The sequence below is a fragment of the Heterodontus francisci genome, chromosome 48 (genome assembly GCF_036365525.1).
Source record: "Heterodontus francisci isolate sHetFra1 chromosome 48, sHetFra1.hap1, whole genome shotgun sequence".
NCBI classification, from domain to species: Eukaryota; Metazoa; Chordata; class Chondrichthyes; order Heterodontiformes; family Heterodontidae; genus Heterodontus; species Heterodontus francisci.
The window spans coordinates 18,101,765-18,120,833 of NC_090418.1; the positions used below are offsets into that span (position 1 = coordinate 18,101,765).

Sequence of the window (19,069 nt, forward strand, 5' to 3'; positions counted from 1 at the left end):
GGAGTCAGAATTTAGGATTAGGGGAATCACCAAGCTTGCAAAGAATCTGTTTCAGTCTCAAATGTTGGCCGGGGAGCAAGATGGAATCAGTGGATAGGGAACAGAATTAGTGATGTAAATCGATGAAAATGGATGCAGTCTTTCCAAAATTTAAATGCAAAGAACAACAATAGAGTGAAACATGATTTGTGGATCTAATAGCTGGATACAGAGACTTACCAGGAACAATAACATCATCAAAGAGGGCAGAGTACATGACAAGAACAGCACTGCAATTAAACATGGTTTCTAGAATTAATAGCTGAATAGAGACTTCCCAGGGACACCAACAATAGCGAGGATGGGATTATAAACTGTTTGAATCATCAAAAGGTCCACAATTCTAATGGTGCAGATCATAATTTGCAGAAAGATAGTCAAACACCCAGGATTAACTCTTTCCCATTGCTATAAAATTCCAATCTACTGTCCTCACATTCTGACCTAATGTAACATTCCAATATATTGTTCTCAGAGTCTGATCCATTGTCCGAATATTCCAATTTAGTGTTCTCAGATTCCGATCTATCTTCTCCTTCTCACTAGAGCCACCTTTTGAAAGAGTGCCAACGACGCACGACGCTCTGAGAGAAAAATAATTCTTCTTGTCTCTGTCTTAAATGGGCACCCCCTTATTTTTAAACAGTGACCCTCTCGTTCGAGATTCTTCCACAAGAGAAAACATACTTTCCACATTCATCCTGTCAAGACCCCTCAGAATCTTATATGTTTCAATCAAGTCACCGCTTACTCATTTAAATACCAGCAGATACAAGCCTAGCCTGTCCAACCCACCCATTACAGGTTCTAGGCTAGTAAACCTTCTCTGAACTGCTTCAAATGCATTAACATCCTTCCATAAATACAGAGACCAATACTGTACATAGTACTTCAGATGTGGTCTCACCAATGCCCTGTATAACTGTAGCATAACCTCCCCACATTTGTATTCTATTCTCCTTGCAATAAATGATAGCATTAACATACAAACATATGAATGAGGAGCAGGAGTCGCACACTCAACACCTCCAGCCTGCTCCACCATTCATTAAGTTCGTGGCTGAACGGATTACCCCACATTTCCACCTACACGTGATAACTTTTAACACCAATCATTCTATTAGTCTTCCTAATTACTTGTTGTACCTGCAAACTAACCTTTTGCAATTCATGCACTCGGATACTCAGAGCCCTCTGCATCTCACAGCTCTGCAATCTCTCACCATTATGCTTTTTTATTCTTCCTGCCAAAAGGGACAGTTGCATATTTTCCCACATTATATTCCATTTGCCAGGTCTTTGCCCACTCATTTAACCTATATATATATCCTGTTGCATCCTCCTTATGTCCTCTTCACAACTTACCTTCCTGCCTATATTTGTGTCTTCAACACATGTCGCAACCATATCTTTGCTCCCTTCATCCAAGTTATTTATATAAATTGTAAAAAGCTATGGCCCAGCACTGATCCCTGTGGCACACCACTTGTTACATCTTGCCAACCAGAAAATGATCCATTTATGCCTCCTCTCTGTTTCCTGTTCACTAGCCAATCTTCTATCCATGCCAAAATGCTACTCTCTACAACATGAGCTTATTTATTAATAGAATAGGGAAAACCTCCAGAGACACAATTAGGGTCCATGGAGACAGGCATTAGTTACAGTTATTGAACAAACAGGTTCAGTTAACCACTTTCAATCCGACACTTTTTGTTCCACAATAAAGTAGAGTATTTACCAGGTCGGGATGGGATGTATGAGGGTTGCTGAGGAAAAGAAAGTTGGAAACAGCAGAGGCACTAGCCTGAACTTTCAATCCTCCTTGGATCGGGGAGTGATGCCAGAGGACTGGAGGGTTGTACCTGTTAAACTCTGTTTAAAAACGAGAGGGCTAAACCCTGTAAGGACAGACCTAGCCAGTCTAATGCTGGTGATGGGGAAATTATCGAGGCCATATTCCAGGAGAAATATCGGTTGCTTGGGAAATCATGGATTTATACATGCCTGAGTGATTGATGAGGTAACAGAGGTAGTTGATAAGGTTAATGCTGTTGATGTGGTGTTCATGTACTTCCAAAAGGCACTTGATAAAATGCCACATAACAAGTATGTCAGCAAAGTTTGAGCCCATTCATAAAAATAACAGTAGCAGCATTGTTACGAAGTTGACTGTGTGACAGGAAACAGAGAGTGGTGGTGAACGGTTGCTTTTCAGGTTGGAGGAAGGTTTACAGTGGGGTTCCCCAGGGGTCCCATGTTAGGAACCTGTCTTCATTGATACATACTAAAGATCTTGACTTGGGGATACAGGGAATAATGTCAAAAATTGCAGGTGACATGAAACTTGGAAGCATTGTGAAATGTGAGGAGAATATTGAGAACATTCACGAGGACACAGATAGGCTGCTGGAATTGGTGGACACATGGCAGATGAATTTAATGCAGAGAAATGTGAAGGGATTCATTTTGGTAGAAAGAATCTTCTTCTACTTTGGCCTCCTCGTCTCCAGAGACAATCGGTAAGCGCCTGGAGGTGGTCAGTGGTTTGTGAAGCAGCGCCTGGAGTGGCTATCAAGGCCAATTCTGGAATAGTACTGAAGACCTGTGCTCCAGAACTTGTAGCTCCAGTACAGCTACAACACTGGCATCTACCCTGCAATGTGGAAATTGCCCAGGTATGTCCTGTACACAAAAAGCAGGACAAATCCAACCCGGCCAACTACCGCCCCATTAGCCTACTCTCAATCATCAGTAAAGTGATGGAAGGTGTCATCAACAGTGCCATCAAGCGGCACTTGCTTAGTGACACTCAGTTTGTGTTCCGCCAGGGCCACTCAGCTCCTGACCTCATTACAGCCTTGGTTCAAACATGGACAAAAGAGCTGAACTCAAGAAGTGTGGTGAGAGTGACTGCCCTTGACATCAAGGCAGCATTTGACCGATTATGGCATCAAGGAGCCCTAGCAAAACTGAGGTCAATGGGAATCAGGGGGAAAACCCTCCGCTGGCTGGAGTCATACCTAGCACAAACGAAGATGGCTGTGGTTGTTGGAGGTCAATCATCTGAGCTCCAGGACATCACTGCAGTAGTTCCACAGGGTAGTGTCCTAGGCCCAACCATCTTCAGCTGCTTCATCAATGACCCTTCAATCATGAGGCAAGGTTAGCCTCAAACCAAAGAAGCTGCATCACTCCAAGCAGAAAGGCCGCCCGCGCATCAACACTAGCAGAATTTCACATCCACAGCTGTTACATAGGTTTCTAAATTCACTTGAAAAAGCCCTTCAAAACACTCCTACAGGGGATGCAGAGACCAAGTAGGCCATACTGGACCTGGTGCTGGGGAATGAGCCCAGCCAGGTGGTTGAAGTTTCAGTAGGGGACTACTTTGGGAATAGTGATCACAATTCCGTAAGTTTTAGAATACTCATGGACAAAGACGAGAGTGGTCCTAAAGGAAGAGTGCTAAATTGGGGGAAGGCCAACTACACCAAAATTCGGCAGAAGCTGGGGAATGTAGATTGGGAGCAGCTGTTTGAAAGGTAAATCCACATTTGATATGTGGGAGGCTTTTAAAGAGAGGTTGATTAGCGTGCAGGAGAGACATGTTCCTGTGAAAATGAGGGATAGAAATGGCAAGATTAAGGAACCATGGATGACAGGTCAAATTGTGAGACTAGCTAAGAGGAAAAAGGAAGCATACATAAGGTCTAGGAGGCGGAAGAAAGACGAAGCTTTGAAAGAATTTCGGGAATGCAGGACCAATCTGAAACGAGGAATTAAGAGGGCTAAAAGGGGTCATGAAATATCTTTAGCAAACAGGGTTAAGGAAAATCCCAAAGCCTTTTATTCATATATAAGGAGCAAGAGGGTAACTAGAGAAAGGATTGGCCCACTAAAGGACAAAGGAGGAAAGTTATGCGTGGAGTCAGAGAAAATGGGTGAGATTCTAAACGAGTACTTTGCATCGGTATTCACCGAGGAGAGGGACATGACGGATGTTGAGGTTAGGGACAGATGTTTGATTACTCTAGGTCAAGTCGGCATAAGGAGGGAGGAAGCGTTGGGTATTATAAAAGGCATTAAGGTGGACAAGTTCCCAGGTCTGGATGGGATCTATCCCAGGTTACTGAGGGAAGTGAGAGAGGAAATAGCTGGGGCCTTAACAGATATCTTTGCAGCATCCTTAAACGCAGGTGAGGTCCCGGAGGACTGGAGAATTGCTAATGTTGTCCCCTTGTTTAAGAAGGGTAGCAGGGATAATCCAGGTAATTATAGACCGGTGAGCCTGACGTCAGTGGTAGGGAAGCTGCTGGAGAAGATACTGAGGGATAGGATCTATTCCCATTTGGAAGAAAATGGGCTTATCAGTGATAGGCAACATGGTTTTGTGCAGGGAAGGTCATGTCTTACCAACTTAATAGAATTCTTTGAGGAAGTGACAAAGTTGATTGATGAGGGAAGGGCTGCAGATGTCATATGCATGGACTTCAGTAAGGCGTTTGATAAGGTTCCCCATGGTAGGCTGATGGAGAAAATGAAGTCGCATGGGGTCCAGGGTGCACTAGCTAGATGGATAAAGAACTGGCTGTGCAACAGGAGACAGAGAGTAGCAGTGGAAGGGTGTTTCTCAAAATGGAGACGTGTGACCAGTGGTGTTCCACAGGGATCTGTGCTGGGACCACAGTTGTTTGTGATATACATAAATGATTTGGAGGAAAGTATAGGTGGTCTGATTAGTAAGTTTGCAGACGACACTAAGATTGGTGGAGTAGCAGATAGTGAAGGGAACTGTCAGAGAATACAGCAGAATATAGATAGATTGGAGAGTCGGGCAGAGAAATGGCAGATGGAGTTCAGTCAGGGCAAATGCGAGGTGATGCATTTTGGAAGATCCAATTCAAGAATGAACTATACAGTAAATGGAAAAGTCCTGGGAAAAATTGATGTACAGAGAGATTTGGGTGTTCAGGTCCATTGTTCCCTGAAGGTGGCAACGCAGGTCAATAGAGTGGTCAAGAAGGCATACGGCATGCTTTCCTTCATCGGACGGGGTATTGAGTGCAAGGGTTGGCCGGGCATGTTACAGTTGGTTCGGCCACATTTGGAATACTGCGTGCAGTTCTGGTCGCCACATTACCAAAAGGATGTGGATGCTTTGGAGAGGGTGCAGAGGAGGTTCACCAGGATGTTGCCTGGTATGGAGGGCGCTAGCTATAAAGAGAGGTTGAGTAGATTAGGATTATTTTCATTCAAAAGACGGAGGTTGAGGGGGGACCTGATGGAGGTGTACAAAATCATGAGAGATTTAGACAGGGTGGATAGCAAGAAGCTTTTTCCCAGAGTGGGGGATTCAATTCCGTAATTACTAGGGGTCACGAGTTCAAAGTGAGAGGGGAAAAGTTTAGGGGGGATATGCGTGGAAAGTTCTTTACGCAGAGGGTGGTGGGTGCCTGGAACGGGTTGCCAGTGGAGGTGGTAGACGCGGGCACGATAGCATCTTTTAAGATGTATCTAGACAGATACATGAATGGGCAGGAAGCAAAGAGATACAGACCCTTAGAAAATAGGCGACATGTTTAGACAGAGGCTCTGGATCGGCGCAGGCTTGAAGGGCCGAAGGGCCTGTTCCTGTGCTGTAATTTTCTTTGTTCTTTGTTCTTGTGCAGAAGGGTTCACCTGGACCCAACTGCTCTGAGTAATTGGATGAAAGGAAGGGGGTTGTGTGAGCCTGTCCTAACAGCTGGAAGCTAATACCTGTGGTCATTGCAGCTGGTCTGCTGTATAACAATGGGAATCGTTCACTCTGGAGGTGGATCATCAGATGTGAAGGACGATGCCCCAAGGATGGACAGAAGGATAGATGGGCAGGGAAACATGCAACCAGCTGGCCCAGTGCATCCTCGTAATGTGGGAGGGAGAGCAGGTGGCAGAGTGGGCCGGGTGCGAACACATGTCAGGAGATGTGCCTACCCAGCAGACAGGGCCTACCGCCCGCGTCTGAGCTACCTGCAGCTGTCAGAATGCCAGTGCAGAGGAAGACTGCAGCTGTCATGGGAGATTCATTTTGGTTGTAAGAATGAAGAGAGGCAATGCAAAATAAAGAGTGAAATTCTAAAAGGAGTGCAGGAGCAGAGGGACCTGGTTGTATGTGTGCATAAATCATTGAAGGGAGCAGGGCAGGGTGAGAGAGCAGTTAATAGAACAAACAGCATCCTCGGCTTCATTAATGGGGGATAGAATACAGAAACAAGAAAGTGATTTTAAATTTATATAGAATAATGCTTCGGCATCTTCCAGAGTAACGTCTCCAGTTCTTTTAGATTAGATTAGAGATTCAGCACTGAAACAGGCCCTTCGGCCCACCGAGTCTGTGCCGACCATCAACCACCCATTTATACTAATCCTACACTAATCCCATATTCCTACCAAACATCCCCACCTGTCCCTATATTTCCCTACCACCTACCTATACTAGTGACAATTTATAATGGCCAATTTACCTATCAACCTGCAAGTCTTTTGGCTTTTGGGAGGAAACCAGAGCACCCAGAGAAAACCCACGCAGACACAGGGAGAACTTGCAAATTCCACACAGGCAGTACCCAGAATCGAACCCGGGTCCCTGGAGCTGTGAGGCTGCAGTGCTAACCACTGCGCCACTGTGCCGCCTATTCTGGGCACTATTCTTTAGGAAAGAGGTGAAGGCATTGGAGAAAGTGTAGAAAGGTTCCATGAGAATGTTTTCAGGGATGAGGAACTTCAGTTACGTGGATCGATGGGAGAAGTTGGGACTGATTTCTTTGGAGAAGTGAAGTTTGTGAGGAGATTTGATAGAAGATTCAAAGTCCTGAGTGGTCTGGAAATTGTAGATGTGGACACACTGTTCCCATTGGTGGATAGATCTGGAACTAAAGGGCACAGATTTCAGCTAATGAGGAAAAGAAGCAGTAGTGACAGGAGGAAAAATGTCTTCACGCAGAGAGTGGTGGGATCTGGAATGTGCTGCCTGATAGTGTATGGCGCTGGCAGGTTCAATTGAGGCATTCAAGAGGGAATTTATTTGCTGTCTGAAAAAGGAGAAGGCCGGGTAATGGTATTTGGTTATTAGCACCTTCATAAGTAGGTAGGTACTCTCAATCATCAGTAAAGTGATGGAAGGTGTCATCAACAGTGCCATCAAACAGCACTTGCTTAGCAATAACCTTCTCAGTGACGCTCAGTTTGGGTTCCGCCAGGGCCACTCAGCTCCTGAGGTCATGACAGCCTTGGTTCAAACGCGGACAAAAGAGCTGAACTCAAGAGGTGAAGTGAGAATGACTGCCCTTGACATCAAGGGAGCATTTGACCGAGTATGGCATCAAGGAGCCCTGGCAAAACTGAGATCAATGGGAATCAGGGGGGAAACCCTCCGCTGGTTGGAGTCATACCTAGCGCAAAGGAAGATGGTTGTGGTTGTTGGAGGTCAATCATCTGAGCTCCAGGAGATTACTGCAGGAGTTCCTCAGGGAAGTGTCCTAGTCCCAACCATCTTCAGCTGCTTCATCAATGACCTTCCTTCAATCATAAGGTGAGAAATGGGGATGTTCGCTGATGTTTGCATAATGTTCAGTACCATTCACAACTCCTCAGATACTGAAGCAGTCCGTGTTGAAGTGCAGCAAGACCTGGTCAATATCCAGGCTTGGGCTGATAAGTGGCAAGTAACATGCTCGCCACACAAGTACCAGGCAATGACCATCTAGAACAAGAGAGAATCTAACCATCTCCCCTTGACATTCAACGGCATTCCCATTGCTGAATCCCCCACTATCAACATCCCAGGGGCTACCATTGACGAGAAAGTGAACTGGAGTAGCCATATAAATACCATATAAATATAAGAGCAGGTCAGAGGCTAGGAATCCTGAGGCGAGTAACTCACCTCCTGACTCCCCAAAGCCTGTCCACAATCTACAAGACAGAAGTGAGGAGTATGATGGAATACGAGGACATTTATTTTTTATTTTGGTCACCATATCTATAATCTGTTACGTAAAGTGAAAATGGTTTGTGCATTGCATACTTGCCTGGATGGGTGCAGCTCCAACAACACTCAAGAAGCTCAACACCATTCAGGACAAAGCAGCCTGCTTCTTTGGCACCCCATCTACAAACATTCACTCCCTTCACCACCGACGCACAGTGGCAGCAGTGTGTACTATCTACAAGATGCACTGCAGCAATGCACCAATGCTCCTTGGACAGCACCTTCCAAACCCACGACCTTTACCAACTAGAAGGGCAAGGGCAACAAATACATGGGAACATTACCACATGCAAGTTCCCCTCCAAGTCACACACCATCCTGACTTGGAACTATATCACCGTTCCTTCACTGTCGTTGGTCAAAGTCCTGGAACTCCCTTCCTAACAGCACTGTGGGTGTACCTACTCCAAATGGACTGCAGCGGTTCAAGAAGGCAGCTCACCACCACCTTCTCAAGGGCAATTAGAGATGGGCAATAAATGTTGGCCTGGCCAGTGATGCCCACATCCCATGAATGAATAATAAAAAGTGACTGCAGTGTGCAAAGAGAGAAAAAAAGAAAAAATGCATTAAAGTTAGAAATAGAGGCAGACAGACAGGGAAGGACAATCTTGTGGGCTGAATCGTATATGAACAAGTGCATATTTATTTATTTTTATTGAGAGATACAGCATTGAAACAGGCCCTTCGGTCCACCGAGTCTGTGCCAACCAACAACCACCCATTAATACTAACCCTACATTAATCCCATATTCTCTACCACATCCCCACCATTCTCCTACCACTTACCTACACAAGGGGCGATTTACAATGGCCAATTTACCTATCAACCTGCAAGTCTTTTGGAGGTGGGAGGAAACCAGACCACCCAGTGGAAACCCACGCAGACATAGGGAGAACTTGCAAACTCCACACAGGTAGTGCCCAGAATTGAACCCGGGTTGCTGGAACTGTGAGGCTGCGGTGTTAACCACTGTGCCACTACGCCTCTGTGCCGCCCATATAGAGAAAGAAAAACCGAAAAATGAATACCACAGATTAAGAAAAAGAGAGGGAGCTTGTGTGTGAGCAAAAAACATTGAAAAAGGTACAGAAACGAATATAGAAACTGAGAGAGGCAGAAGAGAATATACCATGAAGTGAGAGATCCACACAGAACATTACAAAGACACATATCAACAGAAAGTTGTAGAAATAAGTAGTCAATCACAGAGAGATAAAGACAAAGAAATAACCTGTTCAAGAGAGCATCAGGCTGAGAAAAGAGACAACTTGACAAAAAAAGGTTATGGATATTTTCCAGTCTACTAATGTACAAAGCAATTCATTAAAAAAGAGATTGTGTAGTGCCTTATATATTAACATATCTCACACAATTTACTCAATGAATTTCTTCTGAAGCCTTACGTAGACAAATGCGTTATAGAAAAGATTCACAACAATGTTTCCAGGGAAGAGGATCTTCAGTTATGAAGATAGTTGGAGAAGTTGGGACTGTTTTTCTTGTAGAAGAGAAGGTGAGAGTTGATTTGATAGAGGTTTTTAAAATCACGAGGGGTCTGGACAGAGTAGATAGGGATCAAGTGCTTCCACTCGTGGAAGCATCGAGAATGAGAGGGCACAGATTTAAAGTACAGGTAAGAGAAGCAAAAGAAAAAACATTTTCACCCAGTGAGTGGTTAAGGTCTGGAATGCACTGCCTGAGAGTGTGGTGGAGGCAAGTTCAATTCAAGCATTGAAAAGGGAATTGGACTGTTACATGGAAAGGAAGAATGTGCAGGGTTATGGGGGGAAAGCGGTGGAATAGCACCAGGTGAGCTGCTCTTTCGGAGAGCTGGTGCAGACAGGATGGACCGAATGGCCTCCTTAAGCACTGTATCAATTCTGTGGTTCTATAGTTGTTGCACATCTCTGTGATTTCTCTGCAGATTTGTTCCTCTACCTCTCTCTCACGATTTGGAGTCTACAGAATACCACCATTAGTGTGTTCATCCCCGTTTCACTTTTCATCTATAAGCAAATGGATTCTTTCTTTGCTGCTGAAAGACATCCTCTCTTTCTGTCACCACACTGAGTTCCCCAATCAGTAGTTCCACTCCAACTCCCCTTTCTCTTTCCCTATCTTCTCTGAAAACTTATTTGCTTGAACATTAAGCGTTCAGTCCTCACCATATTTTTTATTTTATTTTTATTTTATTTTAGAGATACAGCAATGAAACAGGCCCTTCGGCCCACCGAGTCTGTGCCGACCAACAACCACCCATTTATACTAATCCTACATTAATCTCATATTCCCAACCACATATTTAAGCCACGTTCCCATTCTTGCCACTAAATCATATTCCCACACGGCTATTTTTCATTGTAGGAACATTCGTGCCACACAAGTGTCAGGATATGATGACCCCCAATCAGGGAGAATTTAACAGTCTTGCCTGGACATTGAATAGCATTAGCATCGCTGATTCCAGCAACATCTTGGGGGGGTTACCACTGAGGAGAAACTGAACAGGAGCAGCCACATAAATACTGTGGCTACAAGAGCTGGACAAAGGCTGGAAATTCTGTGGCGAGTTTCCTGACTCCCCAAAGCCTGTCCACCAACTAGAAGGCACAGGTCAGGAGTGTCATGGAATATTCTCCACTTGCCTGAATGTGTGCAGTTTCAACAGCACTTAGGAAGTTCGATATCATCCAGGACAAAGCAACCCATTTGATCTGCACCCATCTACCATGTTAAACATTCACTCCCTCTAATAACGACTCACAGTGGCATTAGTGTGTACCATTGTGTAAGATGTACTGCAGCAACACACCATGCCTCCTTCAACAGCACCACATAGAGGGACACGGGCAGTAGACCCGTAGCAACAGCACCATCTGCAAGTCCACCTCTCCCTCCCCCACAAGCACACACCCTCCTGCACTGGAAATATATATTTGTTCCTTCTCTGTCGCTGGATCAAATTTCTAGGACTCTGTCCCACACTGTGAGTACAGTCATCAGACGGACTGCAGCAGTCCAAGAAGGCAACTCATCGCCACCTTCTCATGGCAATTACAGACTGATAGCAAATGCTAACCTTGCCAGTGACTTCCACAACCTGTGAAAAAATATTATACAGCTCACTAACCTCACTTACCACAACCTGTGCGTTTACATACATACATTTAAAAATGGAATAGTGTAGGTCAGATGGTTTCACAGGTCGGCGCAACATCGAGGGCCAAAGGGCCTGTACTGTGCTGTACTGTTCTAAAAAAAAAAATTAAACATATATTTGTACTCCTCATATCCCGGCTTAGTCTGTTCCTATCTAATATGGGATCGACTCCTTTTCTAGTGCTAGCCAGCTCTCTCACTCCTTTATGATCAGCGATTCTATGACCAATGGATCAGATCTAAGCTCTTCAGTCCTGCCACATCCCATCATGAATGGTGGTGGATGATGAAACAACTAACTGGAGGAGGTGGCTCCACAAACATCCCAATCCTCAATGATGGGGGACCCCAGCACATCAGTGCAAAAGACAATGTTGAATCATTTGCATCAATCTTCAGCCAGAAGTGCCAAGTGGATGATCCATCTCAGCCTCCTCCTGAGGTCCCCAGCACCACAGTCTTCAGCCAATCCGATTCACTCCACGTGATATCAAGAAACGGATGAGGGCCTGGTTACTGCAAAGGCTATGGACCCTGATAACATTACGGCAATGGTACTGAAGAGTTATGCTCCAGAACTAGCTGCACCCCTGGCCAAGCTGTTCCAGTGCAGTTACAACACTGGTATCTGTCTGGGAATGCGGAATGCTGCCAAAGTATGTCATGTACACGAAAATATGGACATATCCAACCCAGCCAATTACCACCCTAACAGTCTGCTCTCGATCATCAGCAAAGTGATGGAAGGTGTCACCAACAGAGCTATCCAGTGGCAATTTCATAGGCATAACCTGCTCACTGACGCTCAGTTAAGCTTCCTCAAGGGTCACTCAGCTCCTGACCTTATTACAGCATTTGTCCAAACAAGGACAAAAGAGCTGAACTCCAAAGATGAGGTGAGAGTGACTGCCTTTGCTATCAAGGCAGCTTTCGACTGAGTATGGCATCAAGGAACCCTCACAAAATTTGAGTCAATGGGAATCAATGGGAAAAGTCTCTGCTGGTTGGACAAAGGAAGATGGTTGTGGTTGTTGGAGGTCAATCATCTCTGTCCCAGTACATCACTGCAGGAGTACCTCTGGGTAGTATCCTTGACCGAATAATCTTCCGCTCCTTCTTTGATGACCTTCCATGCATCATAAGGTCAGAAGTGGGGATGTTCACTAATGATTGTACAATGTTCATTTGCAACTCCTCAATTTCTGAAGCAGCCCATGTCCAAGTGCAGCAAACCTGGAAAATATCCAGCCCTGGGCTGATGAGTGGCAAGTATAATTCGCATCACACTAGTGCCAGACAATGACCATCCCAAACAAGAGAGAATCTAATGTTCAGTGGCATTACCATCGCTGAATGCCCCACCATCCAGCGTATTGCCATTGGCCAGAAACTGAACTGAACCTGCCCCATAAATACTATGGGTGCAAGAGCAGGTCAAAGACTGGGAATTCTGTGGTGAGTAACTCACCTCCTGACTCCCTAAAGCTTGTCCATCATCTACAAGGCACAAGTTAGGAGTCTGATGGAGTACTCTCCACTTGCCTGGATGGGTGCAGCTCCAACAACACTCAAGAAGCTCGACCATCCAGGATAAAGCAGCCCGCTTGATTGCCGCCCATCCACCACCTTTAACATTCACTCCTTTCACCACCAATGCACAGTGGCAGGATTGTGTACCACTACACGATACACTGCAGCAACTCACCAAGGCCCCTTAGACAGCACCTTCCAAACCCGCGACCTCTACCAACTAGAAGGACAAAGGCAGCAGATGCATGGGGACACTATCACCTGCAAGTTCCCCTCCATCCTGACTGTTAACTATATCGCCGTTCCTTCACTGTCACTGAGTCAAAATCCTGGAACTCCCTTCCTAACAGCACTGTGCCTGCAGCAGTTCAAGAAAGCAGTTCACCACCACCTTCTTAAGGGTAATTAGGGATGAGCAATAATTGCTGGACTTGTGAGCAATGGTCAGATCCCATGAACGAAAGAAATATGTTCTTGATATGAATACTAGATGATAATATAACAACTGTAAATAAAGTCATTCATTATTGTTGGATCAGTCCTGCCTGATTCTAACTTTTCACCTTATTCTCCAGAGAGGTCTGATTAAGATAAGGTCTTAAGATAAGGTCCTGGGCATTGAGATGTTCCTGTTATCCAGGAAAACATTTACATCGGAGTCAAAGCTGCTGATGTAAAGTGTTTGTTCAAGTGACTGTAACTAATGATCATAGGGAATACTGTGTCATTGGAGTTTTCCCCAGTATAAATCTGAGCGCATTGGCACATATCAGTTCACAGTGGCTACGGGAGCTGTGTTTTGCAAATATAGAAAAATCACTTTCGTACAAAAATGGAATATCCAGTAATGCTACAGATAGAACACATTTTCTATCCTGCTCTTGCTGTCTTTGGAGTTCCCGGTGAGCCGTTAACTCAGCGGTTCATAGTGTAAATTGTTGTTAACTGTACTGGTGAACCTGCCATGTTTTAATCGCCGATTTTTTTGGACAGCTGCCTGCTCTGTTCCATCCTGTTGAAAGGTGGAATGTTTGAAGACTCTGCAGTTTCAATCTTGTAGGAATTCAATTATATCTCATATGATCGTTTTGCATCCAACTCTGATAATCTTACTGGATTATTCCCTGCACTGCATGTACTGTGATCAAGAGTCGGGCTGAGAGCATGAATCATACCATCAGAAGTTGTTAACAGTTTTTCCACAGTGGAAATTAGCTGTTCTGATTTGCTTGTTAAAGAATGTGTTTTCAGTAATTGATACTGAGCTAGCACACAGTCTCTGCTTTACAAGATAGAGAATAGGATAATTGAATACTGAGTGCTGGTGTACTTTCAATGTCTCTAGACTAGTAATCCAGAGCCCAGGCTAATGCTCGGAGGGCAGAGGTTCGAATATCACCACAACAGATGGAGAAATTTGAGTTCAGTTATAAATCTAGAAATAAAAAGCTAATCTAATGGTGACCATGAAACCATTGTCGATTTGTTTTAAAAACCCATCTGGTTCATTAATGTCCTTCACAGAAGGAAATCTGCCGTCTTTACCTGGTGTGGCCTCGCTGTGACTCCAGACCCACAGCAATGTGGCTTACTCTTAATTGCCCTCTGAAAAGGCCGAGGAAGCCACTCAGTTCAAGGGCAAATCGGGATGGGCAATAAATGCTGGCCTTGTCAGTGACGCCCACATCCCACAAAAACGAGTAAAAAAACAGAGTGCAGGTGAGTGACTTTAGGATTGATCTGGAACGGAAAAGGGCCTCTTGCAACCCAATCTGTAAGCCTCAAAGTCTTCACCCAAGGAGTCCACATTGATGTTTTGTCCCAGCTCCTGTTGGCTTTCTTAACGCAGATTAACGAACCATATGAACCTCCCCCCTGCCCCTTCACCTTTTTGGACAATACCCAGGAGTCAAGCTTCAGATTGGACCCAGTCAGTTCCCCCTGTATCAAACCCCTTTCCCTTTCCCGATTGCACCTTCACTCAGCCCTTACAGTGGATCCAGTGATCATTTATTCACTTTCTATATCGATTTCTCAATCCATTATTAATAGTTGTGTTTCTAACATTTCTCTGTGATCAGCGCTGCCCAGGTAAATCACTCAGTTTGTAACAATCAATGCAGTGAACAAACGTAGAAATCTCACCTCAGGTCCTGTCAAACTGGTGTTTTGACTCCAGATCTGATCAGTAATTTCTCTGCTTCCTATTCTCTCTCTCTCTTCCAGTTAACTTGATGGCGATTGTGATCCTGTCCCGAGGGAAGTGCGGTCTCTCCAAATGTATCACTTGCTACATGGTTGGAATGGCAGCGGCTGATCTCCTGGTTGTTATCTCTGAACCGATATTTTACAGGATTGGACAGATATATTTCCCAGATTCATTCCTGTTCATTACTCCCGTGTGCAGTTTTATTTACTTGCTGATTATTACAGCCACAATGATTTCTGTCTGGCTCACAGTCGCTTTCACCTTTGATCGATTTATGGCCATTTGTTGTGAGAAGCTGCGAGCAAAGTATTGCACTGAGAAAACAGCTGCCATGGTTATAGGAACTGTAAGTGTGCTGGGCTGTTTAGTATCTGTTCCCTGGTACTTCAGATTTGAACCTGAATATATAATTGATAATGTCCCCTGGTATTGCATCACTAAACCAGTCTTCTTTACTTCCACTGCATTCGATGGATATGTTATCTTTTGCTTCACTTTAGGCACTTGTGTGCCAATTTGTGTGATTTTGTTGCTCAATTTTCTGATCACCAGGCGTATTTTAGCGGCCAGCAGAGGTCGCAGGGGACTCCGGGGCTGCAGCAATGCAGAGAAGCAGAAGGACCCAGAGATGGAGAATCGAAGGAAATCCATCATCTTGCTTTTCAGCATATCTGGCAGTTTTATATTGTTATGGGTGACGCAGGTTGTATTTTACATTTACCAGCGAATTACAAAGATTTATTCTTACCCTGTCACAGACCCTGTTTATGTCACTGAAGTGACAGCCAATATGCTTCAGCTTCTCAGTACCTGCACAAATACCTGTATTTACGTCTTGACCCAGAAAAAGTTCAGAGAAGAACTGAAGAATGCAGTGAGCTATCCACTCAAACTAATTGTTAAAATAGAAAGGTCATAGAAAGAGCTGAAGGGTTTCACGCAATAGAACTAAATTCTATCTCATACTCCATCTTATCCCCTTCCCCACTCCCACACTGGATTGGAAGTACATGTTATATTAGTGCCACAGAGTCCTGAAATAATCTTCCATCTGATTCTGATATTGTATGTATAAATTATACATGCTTATCTCGGTATATTTTATTGAAAATCTGACCTATTGAAGCTTGACTTGCTCTGCAGACGCTGCCTGAAATGTTTCTCTATAATGCTGGGCAAATGAACTCACCTGGTCCTTCAACTCAATGGCCTCCCTGTACTGACAGCAAAACAAACCTAAACCTGATTAGAAAGAGTACACACTAAATAAACAAATGGGAGAGGGAGATCGATAAATAATGGAGAAATGACAGACAACCTGACAAATGAATGGCTTGCTAGGCTATTTTGAAGGGCAATTGTGACTCAACAACATTTCTGGGGACTGAAATCACTTGTGGGCCAGTCCAGGTAAGGAAAACACATTTCCTTCCCCAAACCATTGAGGAAAGTTAGATAGATAGAGATATAATAAAAAGATAAGAACAGGAGAAATATGAGCAGGAGTAGACCGTATGGCCCATCGAGCCTGCTCTGCTATTTAATACATTATTTGCTGATCTTCGACTTCAACTCCATTTTCCCTCCTCCTTCCAACTCTCTTTTGATTCCCTGAGAGACCAGAAATCTGTGTATCTCAGACTTACTATACACCAAACGACAGGAATGATCTGAGGTTCTGATCACCAGAGGAAGTGTCATGGCCAGTTGAGGAGAGGGTCTCATGCTCCCCTCACATCCTTCCTCTTGTTTGACCCAAACAGGGTATATTTCTTTTTGAAAACAGTGGATGTACGTACCACCCCAGTGAGTGTTTTACCTTTTTTTATTCTAATGTAATTGCAGAAGAGCCAATCGGACAGGTTTTCTTAAGTTTAAACAAGAAATAGGTAAGTTTGTTATATTTAACACTCGGACACGATTTACAAATGCTAAAAATACACTACAGATTCACACACACATTCGTACGAGAGTAAAATACACACACAAATAGATTACAGAGGGAAACAGATTTGGTGGTTGGATTAAAGTCCAGAATAAATGGAAATTGAATACAGTCTGTAAATCTAATAGTCCTCAGCAGAGCAAAGGGCCACCAAGACATTGACAAAAAGGTAAAAAATAGAATGTGAGAGTAAGCTAGCCAATAATATCAAAACAGATTTTAAGAACTTTTACAATACATAAAAAGGAAGAGAGTAGCTAAAGAGATTTACCAGCATGCTGCCTGGACTGGAGGGCATGTCTTACGAAGAAAGATTGAGGGAGCTAGGGCTTTTCTCATTGGAGCGAAGAAGGATGAGAGGTGACTAGATAGAGGGGTACAAGATGATGAGAGGCATAGATAGAGTGGATAGCCAGAGACTTTTCCCCAGGGCGGAAATGGCTATTACCAGGGGGCATACTTTTAAGGTGATTGGAGGAAGGTTTCGGGGAGATGTCAGAGGTAGGTTCTTTAAACAGAGAGTGGTGGGTACGTGGAATGCGCTGCCAGCTGTGGTAGTAGAAGCAGATACATTAGGGACATATAAGCGACTCTTGGATAGGTACATGGATGATAGTAGAATGAAGGGTAGGTAGTTAGTTTGATCTTAGAGTAGGTTAAAGGTTCGGCACAACATCGTGGGCCGAAGGGCCTGTACTGTGCTGTATTGTTCTATGTTCTATGTTCCTCAGAGGCAGAGACAGGAGAAATCATCATGGGGAATGAGGAAATGGCAGAGGCATTGAAAAAATATTTTTTGCCTGTCTTCACAGTAGAAGACACAAGTTCCTACAAGAAATAGGCAGTAACCTAGGGGCTAAAAAGAGTAAGGAAATTAAGGATATTGATATCAGTTGAGAAAACGTGTTGGAGAAAATTGAGGGACTAAAATCTGACCAGATGGCCTCCATTCTAGGGTTCTAAGAGAGAAACCTGCACAGATATTGGATGCGCCAGAATGATTTTCCAGAAATCCTTAGATTTAGGAGTGGTCCCACCAGATTGGAAGTTGGCAAATATTACACCGCTTTTCAAGAAACAAGGTAGAAAGAAAACAGGGAATTACAGGCCAGTTAACCTGATATCAGTCATTCGGAAGATACTGAAATTACTATTAAAATGTCATAACATTGCACTTGGAAAAGCATAGTATGATTAGAACAAGTCAGAACAATGCTGAACAGCTCGTGAACTAAAGTAACCTGAGCTCAGACCCTGGCATGTGCTGGTAAAAACCAGTTTGAACTAATTAATTTATGTGAAAGACAAGGGAGAGATCACAAGAATAGAGCCTTATTTGGACACAGAGTGATACCAGAGTCTTTGGGCCTGGGCCAATAAGGAGAAGATACGAACAAGGTGAGCAGGCCTAAACCAACAGGAAAGAGACAGCACAGCTCGAAGAAATAAGAAAGAGAATAAGTATGGAGAATCTCGGGCATAGAGCCAGCGAGAAACTCCGGAGACCAACCATCGCGGAAGTGGAAGACCCTGCGTCAGCAAGGCGGCGACAATGTAAAAGAGAGAGAGAACGGAATACCTGGCCAGCGTCAGATCGCCCCTTTTTCGTGTATTATCCTTTGTTTTCTGTGACTAGTTCAGGGAAGGTCAGAGGAACCTAGTGGGTGTGCGGATCGATTCCAGCTAGCTTTGTCATTAACTGTATAACCCAGTTTGAGTTGCATGCTTTTGTCTAACCAAGTGTATAAGCCTTATTCTTCCATTGTACAACAATGTGAATAAAGTAAATTGATAGTTAAAGGAAGGACTGAGTTTCCTCCTCTTTGTACTAAACCATTAACCATAGCTGGTGGATTAGGTGGAGGGTGGCTCTCCTGTAACCTCGATATCCCAAACGCCCAGCCTGAGCCTGAGTTAAGAGGACTTAGTCCCACGTGATAGCCAGGATCAAGTGGGTGAAGGGAATAAAGGGGACAAGGGGGAGTTGACTCCGCGCCACCGTTTACACACTCTATATTAATGACTTAGATGAAGAGACAGAGAGTAATGTATTTATGTTTGCTGATGTTCGGTGGAAAGGTAAGCTGCGGGGAGGATGGAGAGAGGCTGCAAAGAGATATAGACAGGTTAAGTGAGAGGGCAACAAGATGG

The 19,069-nt window shown here is 44.2% G+C and overlaps 1 protein-coding gene across 1 annotated transcript; it reads left to right on the forward strand.

The window, feature by feature from the left end:
• Positions 1-13,596: 13,596 nt before the first annotated feature.
• On the forward strand, positions 13,597-15,892 carry LOC137357500 (probable G-protein coupled receptor 139). Its single transcript, XM_068023850.1, has 2 exons — positions 13,597-13,666; positions 14,991-15,892. Exons 1-2 carry the CDS (start codon positions 13,597-13,599, stop codon positions 15,890-15,892), a joined length of 972 nt encoding a protein of 323 aa, XP_067879951.1.
• The last annotated feature ends 3,177 nt before the right edge of the window (positions 15,893-19,069 follow it).